The sequence below is a fragment of the Kogia breviceps genome, chromosome 6, assembly GCF_026419965.1.
Source record: "Kogia breviceps isolate mKogBre1 chromosome 6, mKogBre1 haplotype 1, whole genome shotgun sequence".
NCBI lineage: Eukaryota > Metazoa > Chordata > Mammalia > Artiodactyla > Physeteridae > Kogia > Kogia breviceps.
The window spans coordinates 134,328,569-134,342,133 of NC_081315.1; the positions used below are offsets into that span (position 1 = coordinate 134,328,569).

Genomic DNA, 13,565 nt, shown 5'->3' on the forward strand with positions numbered 1-13,565 from the left:
CGAGTGCTACTGGCTCCCAAAGCAACTATACTTGAGATACACAGAACTTTTTGCACCTAATTTTAATTCTGCTTTATCAAGCTGTTTAGTAATAATAATGATAAAGATGATAAAAATAATAGGTAGATTTATGAACTCACACATGTGCTAGGTATTACCCTATGTGCTTAATGGGGATTCAAAATTTTAATTACCATAAGAACTCCATAAAATAAGAATTATTATAATCTCCATTTATAAATGAAGAAGGTGAAGCACAAAGAAGTTTCCCAAGATCACAGAGCTACAAAGTAGAATGGGGACCAAACTCAAGAAGTTTGACTGAACTTTTCTTCCAAAAGCTTGTGTGTTTCACAAAAGTAGGAGCCAACATTCTCCACTATATATGATAAATATTAAGCACAGTGCCTCATACATAACAGACACTGAATAAATATTTGTGGAATGGATGAAGATATTTGAATCTTCTGTTAAATTCTCTAGATTTATTACTTTAATAAAGTATAATATAATAAAGAATTCTCCCTCTTTCTCTCAATTTTCTACTATAAATTGTATTTTATTGAGTTTTATTCAGTTTGGATTCACCTAGTCTTCACACACGACACAAAGGGATTTCAATCTAGTGATGGATACCAAAACAATTGTATGTGTTTTACTAGAACTTAATAATAAATTTAATAAACATGTATGTATAAGTAATAAGCAGAATTAACATTGGACATTATTATTTTATGGATTTATTAACATGTTCTATTATTCATACTTTAAACTCTCACTCAGTTAAAATTCCATACTTATATACAAAATACATTGCAGATATTGTGGCAAAATTTGTTTTTAACAAATCTTTTTCATTTTTGACTGGTCAAACTTGTACCTCACCAAAGCTTCTGTGAAGTAATGATCCAAAATGTAGCAAAAAGGTAGGACCCAATCTTCAGAAAAATAATATGTACCAAGTAAGATGGAGATGGAGAAAGGCAAAGACAGGAGAAGATAGGAGGAGAAAGAGGTGAGAAACAAGAGAACAAGTATGGTTAAAAAAAAAAAAAAGAACAAAATTTAGCAATACAAATTATAGCAACAGCAACAACAAAAAGAAATTATAGCAACAAAAGTACTACAGGGAGATGCTTTTTAGACATAAGATTTGTAGTTTCAAAAAAAGAAAACAAAACAAAAAATGAATCCTATCTAGTTTTACACTCCTTTTTCTTTTTATAAATTAGAAAAATTTTTGGATTTATTGAGGTATGACTGACAAATAATCATTGTCTATATTGAAGGTGTACTTTTACATATGGTCTGTCACAACATTTTTCAAGAGTAATAAGAAATGCATATTCTGCCACAGCTTTCAAAAGACATATTTAATACATTGTTAAAAAGCATTTATAAGTTTACATTAATTTTCATTTATTTATGTCTACATTAATAAATCCTTTCTGAAATACTAGTCTAGAACAGAGTAAAGAAAATGTTTTTCTCATTATTTTTGCCACAATTATTTTTCAAATTCCTTCCCTTTACACATTAAAAAGAATTCAGTGCTACATAATGCTCCTTATCAAGATAGATACAACCTATCTGATTAATTTAAAATATCACTTTCAAAGCAAAGAATTCCAAAACCAAATTTCCAAGGAATAAAAAAATATGACTTTTCATAGATAACTATAAAATCAAAACTGTAATAATTTCTAATCCCCATTTATAAAATGAAGAAACTGAGGCACACAGGAAGGTAGAAGAATGGGATTAAAATCCATAAAAGATATGAGATACCTAGGATGCAAAATTGTAAATTAAAATAAAATTCCCTTACATATAACCAAAAAAAATTGTGGTGCTGAAAACAGGATATATACAATATGGCTTCCCAAATATTTCAATTACCATGAAGGAGGAAAAAAGGAGAAAAAGTATAATTCTAAAAGCATAACTTTAGAAAAATATAATTCTATAATCTTTGAAAATTGAAGAAAACAGTATCAAAAGAAAACACAGGAAAATGAAAAATGTAAATTTAGGCAGGTGGATAATTGATTCTTTTTTAAAAAAATTTTCTTTGGCATTAAAATATTTTATAACACTTAAAAAATCATGCCAAAAGAATTATGATTCAGTTAAAATATATACATGGCAACTATATTTATAACATACAGAGAGGGCACATATTACCAGCTTTGTTACCTGTTAACTATTTTGCAAACTGTAGAAAATCATTATGCTAACAATTTCAATATTCTGTTATTATCATTCATAAATAATGATTGACTATAGATTTTTTAGAAACTCTCTGTTTATTTAGGATATAATTCAATACATATATCACTCACTTGATTGGCCAGTTGTAGTTGTTCTTGAAGATTCCTGACTGTTTCATCATCTGTATATATCTCATTTCCCATCTCTGTGCTAAAGGGAATGGCCTCCAATTGCTTTTCAACAGCATCTTTTAATTCACTGTGCAACCTTTGGAACAAACAGTTAACAATAATCTAATTTTGGTAATAGTAATTACTGTTTCAGGTCAGCTAAGTAAACATTTGGGTCAAGAAATCACTATTTACACAAAAATCATTTTTAAGTCAACCTCTAAATTTAGAAGTGTTTTAAAACCATTAAATAATGTGCTAGAAGTAAAAATACATCATGATTGTGAATGAATTAAATTTGTCATAATTAATTCAAACATACATAATTGTCCTAGGAAGATTTTAATTTTTTAAAGAGGTAAAATTCTGAAATTATACCTTATTGACAAGTCATTCAGAAAAAAAATTTTAAATATGATAATTTCATTGTTACTTAAATGGAAAGGGAATTTTAAATCTTGTAGAATTATTGTTAATTTCTCGTGTTTCACAAAACTCATCTGATTTCTCACTAGTTCCAGTTTATAAAGCATAGAGTAAAATTCTTGATGGTTATGAAATCAAGACTAGAGGCTTTACTTGCCAGCACTTTCTCACATAAGCTTGACCATAACTCTGAAAGCCTTAAATTCAATGTTAACCTTACATTAAAGTAAATTACAAGTATTTCATGCTTCGAAATTACACCAAAAAAAAAAAAAAAGCATAGAAAGGTTCAACTTAAAAGACTGATTAGGTGTTTATGTCAAAATGATGTACTCCTAGAAGGAAAAATGTTTTTTAATATCAGAAAAACTTAGAAACACTGAATTTACATAATTATAACCAGAAAACATTATTTATAATAAACACATCTCAAAGTAAAAATTTCCCAAAGGAATTGCATCCATCTCTCTAAAATAATTTAAACAGAATTATCTACGAATACTACAATCTCCATTGAAACTAGAAAAATGCAATCTTAAATTTTAAAACATATTTATTGAAAACAAAGTTCATCAAATAAGTCACAAGACAATAACCTCAGGTACCAGTGGGGCAAGGGGAGGGGGGAAAGGCAGTATAGGGATACTGGGTTAAGAAGTACAAATTATTAGATATAAAATAAGCTAAGAAAATATGTTGTACAACACAGGGAATATAGCCAATATTTTATCATAACTATAAATGAAGTATAACATTTAAATATTGTGAATCACTATATTGTACATCTGTAACTTATTTAATACTGTACAGCAACCATACTTCAATTAAAAATAAACTAAACAAAAAAAAGAACACTTAAAAGTTACAGGCATATTGCCTATACCCAAACTGCCTGAATTTGAAACCAGTATCTCATTTCATTAGCTATGTGACTTTGGACAAGTTCCTTAACCTCTTTTGGCCTCAGTTTCCCAATCTGTAAAATGTAAATGTCACCTATTGCTTATTCTCTTCTGGAATTTTTTAAAAAAATTATTCTGTACAGTGTTTCTCTCTTTCTCAGTCTCAGTGGAATTTTCATCTCTCCAAACTTTAACTTTTGGAATTTAGTCCTTGGATGGCTTTCATCAATGTCTTACAGTTTTTGGAACACAGGTCTTGTGCCTCTTTAGGTAGGTTTATTCCTAGCTATTTTATTCTCTTTGATGTGAAGGTAAATTGGGGTTGTTTCCTTAATTTATCTTTCTGATACTTCATTGTTAGTGTATAGAAATGCAACAGATTTCTGTATGTTAACTTTGTATCCTGAAACTTTACTGAATTCATTAATGAGCTCTAGTAGTTTTCTGGTGGCATCTTTAGTATTTTCTATGTATAGTAGACATTTTACCTCTTTCCTTCTGATTTGGATACCTTTTATTTCTTTTTCTTGTCTGATAGCTGTGGCTAGGTCTTCCAATACTATGTTGAATAAAAGTGGTGAGAGTGGGCATCCTTGTCTTGTACCTAGATTGTACATCTCTAGGTATTTATCCATTTCTTCTTGGTTCTCCATTTTACTGGTGTATAGTTGTTCACAGTAATCTCTTATGATCTTTCATATTTCTGTATTGTCAGTACAGAAATATGAATCTGTAACTTCTCTTTCATTTCTGATTTTATTTGGGTCCTTTTTCTTAATGACTCTGGCTAAAGGTTTATCAATTTTGTTTATCTTTTCAAGGAACCAGAGCTTAGTTTCACTGATTTTCTCTATTTTTTAAAAGTCTCTATTACATTTATTTCTGCTCTGATCCTTTTCTTCTACTAACTTTGGGTTTTATTAGTTCTTTTTCTAGTTCCTCTCTAGGTGTAAGGTTAGATTGCTTATTTGAGATTTTTCTTACTTCTTTAGGTAGGCCTATATTGCTAGAAACTTCCCTCTGAGAACAGCTTTTCCTGCTTCCCAAAGCTTTTCCACCATTCTATTTTAATTTGACTCCAGGTATTTTCTGACTTCCTGTTTGATTTCTTCAGTGACCCATTGGTTGTTTAGTAGCACATTGCTTAGCCTCCACTCTTTTTCTTTTTGGTAGTTTTTTCACTGTAGTTGATTTCTAGTCTCATAGCATTGTGATTATAAAAGATGTTTAATATAATTTCAATATTCTTAAATTTACCGAGACTTATTTTGTGGCCTAGTATGTGCTCTATCCTGGAAAATGTTCTATATGTAGTTGAATGTTTATTCTGTTGCTTTTGGGATGGAATGTTTTATACATACATATATATACATAGATGTTCATATAAATAAAGTCTATCTGATTTAAGGCTAGTGTTTCCTTATTGATTTTCTGTCTGGATGCATGATCTTCCATTGATGTAAGTTGGGTGTTAAAGTCCCATATTATTATTGTGTAACTCAACACAATTTCTCCCTTTATGTCTACTTATATTTGATTTACATATTTAGGTGCTCCTAAGTTGGGACATAAATATTTACAATTATTATATATTGTTGGATTGATCCCATTATCATTATGTAATGTCCTTGTCTGTCTCTTGTCTTTGTTTTAAACTCTATTTTGTCTGATATTAGAATTGCTACCCCAGCTTTCTTTTTGTTTCAATTTGCATGGAAAACTTCTTTCCATACTCACTTTCCATCTCTGTGTCTTTAGATCTAAAGTGAGTCTCTTCTAGGAAGCATATATATAGTTCTTCTTTCTGTATCCATTCAGTCACTCTAAGTCTTTTGATTGGAGCATTCAGTCCAACACATTTAAAACAATTATATTTTTAAAAATTATTTTTAATTTAATTTTATTTTTGGCTGCATTGGGTCTTAGTTGCTACACACGGGCTTTCTTGAGTTGCGGCGAGCAGGGGCTACTCTTCGTTGCGGTGCATGGGCTTCTCATTGCAGTGGTTTCTCTTGTTGTGGAGCACAGGCTCTAGGCACACGGGCTTCAGTAGTTGTGGCACGCGGGCTGTAGAGCACAGGCTCAGTAGTTGTGGCGCACGGGCTTAGCTGCTCCGTGGCATGTGGGATCTTCCCAGACCAGAGCTCGAATCCATGTCCCCTGCATTGGCAGGTGGATTCTTAACCACTGCGCCACCAGGGAAGCCCTAAAATAATTATTGACATGTATGTACTTACTGTCATTTTGTTCATTGCTTTCTGGTTGTTTTTGTGGTTCTCTCTTCCTCCTTTCTTTTTTTTGCTCTGTATCTTTGTGATCTAATGGATGACTATCTTTAGTGTTATAGTTTACAGTTTGGTGTTTAGATTCCTTTTTCTTTTTTGCATATCTATTACAGATTTTTGGTTTATGGTTACAATGAGGTTCATATATAACTATATTTTTAAAGATATATATAAAATAAATAATATATATTTTAAATTCATTCATATATGATTATTTTAAGTTGATGATCCCTTAAGATCAAACCATTCTGACAACCTGCATTTTAAAAATCCCGCCATGTTTAATGTTTTTGATACATTTTATATCTTTTTGTGGGGTGTGTCCCTTAAATACTTGTGGAAATAGATGCTTTTACTACTTTTGTCTTTTAACCTTCCTACTAGCTTTGTAAGTGGATGATCTATTTTACTGTATGTTTGTCTTTACCAATCAGATTTTTCTTTGCACAGTTTTCCTATTTCTATTTGTAGTCCTTTCCACTTAGAAAAGTCCCTTTAATATCTCTTGTAAAGCTGGTTTAGTGGTGCTGAACTCTGTAGCTTTTGCTTGTCTGTAAAACTCTTTATCTCTCTTTCAAATTTGAATGATAGCCTTGCTGAGTAGAGTATTCTTGGTTGGTATGTTCATCAGTTCGAATCAATTGTGCCACTCCCTTCTGCTCACAAAGTTGCTGCTGAAAAGTCAATTGATAGCCTTATGGGAGTTCTCCTGTATGCTACTAGTTGCTTTTCCCTTGCTTCTTTTAAGATTCTCTCTTTATCTTTAATTTTTGCCATTTTAATTACAATGTGTCTTGGTGTGGACTTCTTTGGATTCATTTTGTTTGGGACTCTTTGTGCTGCCTCGACCTATATGTCTACTTCCTTTCCCTGGTCAGGAAAGTTTTCAGCTATTATTTCTCCAAATAACTCCTCTGCCCTTTTCTATTTCCTCCTTCTGGGACTCCTATATTTTGAATGTTATTATGCTTGGTGTTGTCCCAGAGGTCTCTTAAACTGTCCTCTTTTTAAAAAACTTTTTTCTTTTTTTGTTCAGTTCAGGTGATTTCTTCTACTTTGTCATCCTATTCACTGATCTGTTCCTCTGTATCATATACTCTACTGTTAATTCCTTCTAAGGTATTTTTTATTTGTTATTATCTTCTTCAGCTCTGTTTACTTCTTTATATTTTTTAACTATTTGTTAGAAACTTCTAACTTCTCACTGTGTTCATTCATTCTTCTCCTGAGTTCACTGAGCACCTTTTTTTTCATAGAAAATTGTTTATTTCACTTATAATTTCACATTTATCAGCAGAGTTACAGTTTTCTCTAAACATTTTCAAGTGTCTGTATTTCTCATTTTGTGTTTATTTTACAAACTCAAATGTATGTATTTAGTTTATAATAAAGATAACATCAGATCAGTGGAGAAAGGAAAGATGATTAGAAAATAAAACTGACAGCTATTTATAAGAGAAAGCAAATATCTTCAATATAAGGTGAATATGTACTTATATATTCTTTTTTTTTTACAAGACAGGCTTTATCAATAGTGATTTATCTGTATTAAATGTAATTGTATCAAATTTTAGCTTCTGCCAGAGTGAATTTTTTTTTAACATCTTTATTGGAGTTTAACTGCTTTACAATAGTGTGTTAGTTTCTGCTGTATAATGAAGTGACTCAGCTATACATATACATATATCCCCATATCTCCTCCCTCTTGCATCTCCCTCCCACCCTCCCTATCCCACCCCTCTAGGTGGACACAAAGCACTGAGCTGCACTGAGCATCTTTATTACCATTCTTTTGAACTCTTTATCAGGTAGATTGCTTATCTCCACTTGGCTTAGTTCTTCTGGGGTTTTGTCTTCATTTGGAACATATTCCTTCTCTCCTTGTTCTGCCTAATTTTCCATGTTTATTTCTAAGTATTAAGTAGGTCAGTTATGTTTCCAGATGTTGGAGAAGTGGTCTTAAGTAAGAGACATCGTATGGGGCCCAGCAGCACTTGACCCCATATGTGGGCTGTGTGGGCCCTTCTGTGTGATGAGGCTGACTTCTCTTGGCACACTGGAGACAAGGCTCATCCCTAGGCTGGTTGGCTGCTATGCCCTGCCTTGCATGGTGGCTGCTGGCCTGCTGGTGGGCAGGCCAGATTTCAGCATGATTGGATGCACAGGCTGGGAGGTCCTTGGGTAGATGCTGGCCCACTAGTGGGCAGTACTGGGTTCTGGTACAGCTGGTCACGTGACCTGGCAGGGGGGTGGGTCTCAGCCCAGTGGTATACAGATCTGGTTCCCTGGGTGCTGGCTGTGGGACCCAGGGGGTCCAATGCTGGTGTCAGCCTACTGGTGGGTGGGGCCACATCCTAGTGAAGCTGGCTCTGGGACTCTGGAGATTCTGGGGCTGGTCCTGGCTAGCTGATGGGCAGGGCTGGGTCCTGGTGTGGCTGGTGGCAAGGCCAGGGGTGTTCCAAGGCTGGTTCTGATCTGATGGTGGGTAGAGTTGAGCCCCAGGGTACCTGGGTGTGGGTGTTGGGGAGGCCTGGGGTTGGTTCCGGTCCACTGGTGGGTGGAACCAGGTCCCTGCAAAGCTGGCTGCTCACCCGGGAGGTACTAGAACTGGAGCTTATCTGCTGTTGGGCATGCAGACCCCCAGTGCTAGTAGGCTAGAGGGAGGACTCCAAAATGGCACTTGCCAGCACCAGTGTCCTCATGGTAGAATGAACTCCCCAAAATGGCTGTCACCAATGTCATCAGGAAGAGTCCCAGTTGCCCTGCCTCTCCAGGAGACTCTACGAGATCAGCAAGTGGGTCTTAACAGGCTCCTTCAAATTACTGTCTCAGCTCTGGGACTCAGAGCATGTGAGACTTTGTGTGTGCGCTTAAACAGTGGAGTTTCTGCTTCCTACAGTCCTCTGGCTCTCCCATATACAAGTCCCGCTGGCTTTCAAAGCCACACGTTTTGAGGGCCTGTCTTTCTAGTGCAGGACCCTCAGCTGGGGAGCCTGATGTGGGTCTTGGACCCCTTGCTCCTTAGGGAGAACTTCTGTGATTGTGATTATCCTCCCATTTGTGGGTCACCTACCTGAAAGTTCAGGTCTTGACTACATTATGTCTCTGGCCCCTCCTACCCATCTTGTTTTGATTCTTTCCATATATCTTAAGCTATGAAAAACCTTTTCTGCTAGTCTTCAAGTTATTCTCATTGATAGCTGCTCTGTAAATAATTGTAATTTTGGTGTGCCTAGAGGAGGAGGTGAGTTCGGGGTCTTCGTACTCCATCACCTTGGACACACCTTGCAAGGTCATTTTTATAGTCCTGCACTGTCATGCAAAGCAAGAACCACCTATATGCATCAGTAGTTTATTTTTGTTTTAGTATCTTAAGTATTTGGGGTAGGGGTGTTTAATCTTGCAATTTGCAATCCTGCTGTCTCTTGCCTGATGTACCGTAATTCTCCAAACGTTTTATAATTTGGGGTTTAGTTTGCTGTTCTTTTCCTAACCTGTTCAGCAAATTCTTAGAGACCACTGATTTTCAGACTTCTTTTCTAATATATGCACTTAAGAGTATGGATTTCCCTCTAAGAATGGCCTTAACTGCAACCCACAGTTTTCATGGTGTATTTTCACTATCTATCAGTTGAAAATATTCTCCAGCTTTCATGGTTAATTCTTTGACCTATGAGTAATATTTAAAAAGCATATTGCTTAATTAGAAACAGCTGGGAATTTTCTGATTCCTTTTTTCTTTTCTTTCTGTTTTTTAAAAAACTGATTTCTAATATAATTTTCACTGTTATTAAGGAACAGAATCTGAGTACTTAAAAAAATCTGAGAGTTGTTTTCTTTTTTCCTTTAAATATTTATTTATTTATTTATTTTGGCTGTGCCAGGTCTTAGTTACGGCACACGGGATCTTTGTCGTGGAAGACTGCAGCATGAGGACTTCCTGGTTGCAGCACGCAGACTTCTTAGTTGCAGCATGTGAACTCTCAATTGCGGCATGCATGTGGGATCTAGTTCCCCGATCAGGGATTGAACCAGGGCCCCCTGCATTGGGAGAGCAGAGTCTTACCCACTGGCCCACCAGGGAAGTCCTGAGAGTTACTTTCTGAATTTGTCAATTTTGGAAATGTTTTATGTGTACTTAAAAAGAATATGTATTTTGAAACTATTAGGTATTTGTCTGTTAAGTAGGTTTGTTAATTGCATGGTTCAAATATTATTATTATTTTGTGTGTGTGTGTGGTACGCAGGTCTCTCACTGTTGTGGCCTCTCCCGTTGCGGAGCACAGGCTCCAGATGCTCAGGCTCAGCGGCCATGGCTCACGCACCCAGCCGCTCTGCAGCATGCAGCATTCTCCTGGACCGGGGCATGAACCCGCGCCCCCTGCATTGGCAGGCAGACTCCCAACGACTGCACCACCAGGGAAGCCTCAAATATTATTTTTTGAGTTTTTCTTTCAATTACTGAGGAGCAATATGTTTATATTTCCTGCTATCTAGTGGATTTGTCTGTTTTGCCATTCAATGCTATCACTGAATTTTTCTAATCTAGAGAAACAGAAAACTTGAAATTTTCTATTCTGAGGCTTTGTTACTGGGTACTTGCAAATTTTTTTTAAATAAATAAATTTATTTATTTGTTTATTTATTTTTGGCTGCATTGGGTCTTCATTGCTGTGTGCAGGCTTTCTCTAGTTGCAGCAAGCGGGGTCTACTTTTTGTTGTGGTGCACGTGGCTTCTCCTGTTGTGGAGCATGGGCTCTAGGCTAGTGGGCTTCAGTAGTTGTGGCGCACAGGCTCAGCAGTTGTGGCGCACAGGCTTAGTTGCTCCGCAGCATGTGGGATCCTCCCAGACCAGGGCTTGAACCCACGTCCCCTGTACTGGCAAGTGTATTCTTAACCACTGTGCCACCAGGCAAGTCTCTGGGTACTTGCAAATTTAAAACTGTTATATCTTTTATCATTATGAAATATCCCTATTTATAATATTCTCTTCTTGCATTATGGTCTACTATGTCTGATATTACCAGCTTTCTTTTGGTTAGCACTGCATGGTTTATCAATTTTCCATCCTCTTATTTGCAATCATTCAATATTCTTATATTTTAAAAATCTGTCTGATAAGAAATACACACTATAACTGGTTTCCTTTTTAATCTCCTCTGATAAATCACTGTCTTTCAACTGCAGCATTTAGTACATTGAAGCTTAATGTAATTACTAACGTATTTGAGTTTATATCTACTATCTTAGTATTTGCTTTCTATTTGCCCAGTCCATTATGATTTTTCTCTCCTTTCATGCTTTCTTTTGGTTTTTATTTTTTTTATTACTTCATTTTTCTACTCTATTATCTTGGTTGGCAGTTACATGGTTGACAGTTACATTATCTTGGTTGGCAGTTGGCTTTACTTTTAAAGATTAAAACATGCATCGAGTTATCAAACTCTAAAATAAATTAGTATTATATTTCTTTTGGGTAATGCTAGAACCTGAGAATATTTTAACTTCCAAATGCCATTTCCCTAAACTTATGATATTGCTGCCTTATATTTAATTCTCTACAGATATTTTAGGGACATTATTATTGTTTTAGAAGAGCTGATGTTCATTAGACTTTCTCCCATGGGCACCATTTCCTGCAATTCTAAGCTTTCATCTGGGATTATTTTCTTTTTGTAGAATATCTTTTTAGGATTTTCTTTAATTTTGCTAATGATAATGCTCTCAATTTCTTTTCATCTGACCTTTCTTCTGATGGATATTTCACTGGGTAAAGAATTCTACACTTACAGTTTTTCTTTCAGCACTTAAAAAATATTCCACTGTCTCCTGATTTGCAGTATCTCTGTTGAGAAGTCAGTTAATATCTTATTGTGGCTAGATTCGAAGATAAGTTCTTTCTGCTGTTAAGTTTTTTCGTTTTCTTTGATTTTATAATAATGTACCTAGGTACAGTACTTTTGTATTATCCTGCTTACGATGCATGGTGTGCTCTTAATCTGTGGATTGATGTCTCTCTGTCCTCTCTTTCTGGGACTCAAGCTATATTACTTTTAGCTGTTTTCACTATTTCCCATATGTCTCTTAGTTTTTATTTATTTATTTTGCTCTGCATTTTCTATCCCCTTCTCTCTCTGACCTTCACTCTGAATATTTTCTTCTGACTTGGGTTGCATTCCATTAATTCTCTCTTCAGTTATGTCTCATTTCCATTATTACTGCAATTTTCAGTTCTAGAATTTCTAATTTCTATTTGGTTCTTTAAGAGTTTTTAGTTCTCTTATAGAAATTCTCAAAATTGTATCTTATTTCATTGAACATGGTGCAGTCATTTTAAAGACCAAACCGTGGATCTGTTTCTATTGTATACTATTTTTTAATGATTTTTTAACCATGCTGTCTTCAATCTTCCCATTGCCAGTTCTTTTTATACCAGATGTGAGCCAGATATCACAAATAAAAAAGTACAGAGATATTCTGAGGCCTAGCAATGATGTTATCTTCCTCTAAAAGTCTTCCTTTTCTTTTTTCAGGTGGGGAGGGGTATTATCAATCCCTGATCATGTCATTTATAACATCATGTTGTATCAAACATCAGAGTCATGTTTTAGATCTTTGCAGGACTAGTCTATTTTGGGGGAGTCACTCTTACTTCAAAGCCTGGATGTTCCTGAGCCACCTACCCTCAAGTCTGATGGGCTCTGAACTTCAATTTTTATTTCTCTAGCTCCATGGATTTGTTTTGAGCTCTGCTCAGTTTTAAACCTCTCTTCACGTCTTCTGACATCAGGAGATATATTTAAGGGAAAGTAACCCCAAATGCAGGCTCATATCCCTGGATTTCTTTCTTTTCCTGGTCTTTACCCTACAATTCTACACTGACTCCAATTCACTTTAAACAAATTTGATTTTTGTCAAGATTTTCTAGTTTTTGTCCAGATTCTCTAGTTTTCTCAAAAGGAGTCTGTTGCCATCACTGTAAACAAAACTATCTAACTTATTTTCAGTTAATTAAAAATGTTCTGAGTACTAGTTTGGCTGCATCTCACTAGTTTGATATGCTATTTATTTTATGCAGTTTTTAATTTTAGTTTTCCTCTTTATCTCAGTAGTTGAAAATGCAGTTAAAAGAAATTCTTTACACTTACTTCTTGTTATTTCTAATTTATTGTAGGTGTGATTTATGTTTAATTTATATGTATGTATGTGGTGGGGAGGGTCTGCAGCCCATGTCTATGTAAATGTTTCATGGGTCTTGAAAAACACAGTATATTCCTGTTGGTTCATATATGAGCAGTATAAACAGAAAAATGTACACACATATACTCAAACTTGTTCTTTACTCTTTATATCTTTTACATTCCTGTTTATTTTTGCCCTTGTTTTCTTTGAAATATAATTTAGCTGCAATAATATATTTATAAATACTAAGTAAATATATGTTATCTAATTCTCCAAAGATCTTAGCAGTATAATTGAGAAAATAAAGCCATTTAAGTACTGCAAAGGTTTAAGGAATTAGTCTTTTTCAAAGCATTATTTTCTTATGTATGGTTAACAAATCTTGAAAA

General features: G+C 34.7%; 1 protein-coding gene across 4 annotated transcripts in view; it reads right to left on the reverse strand.

The window, feature by feature from the left end:
• The window catches only part of SCLT1 (sodium channel and clathrin linker 1), a 232,377-nt gene that overhangs the window by 149,119 nt on the left and 69,693 nt on the right, over positions 1-13,565 (reverse strand). For all 4 annotated transcript variants that reach the window (XM_067036667.1, XM_067036666.1, XM_067036668.1 and 1 more), the window contains exon 6: positions 2,343-2,478. In XM_067036667.1, coding sequence (XP_066892768.1) covers positions 2,343-2,478 — 136 coding nt within the window. The remainder of the gene's footprint in view (positions 1-2,342; positions 2,479-13,565) is intronic.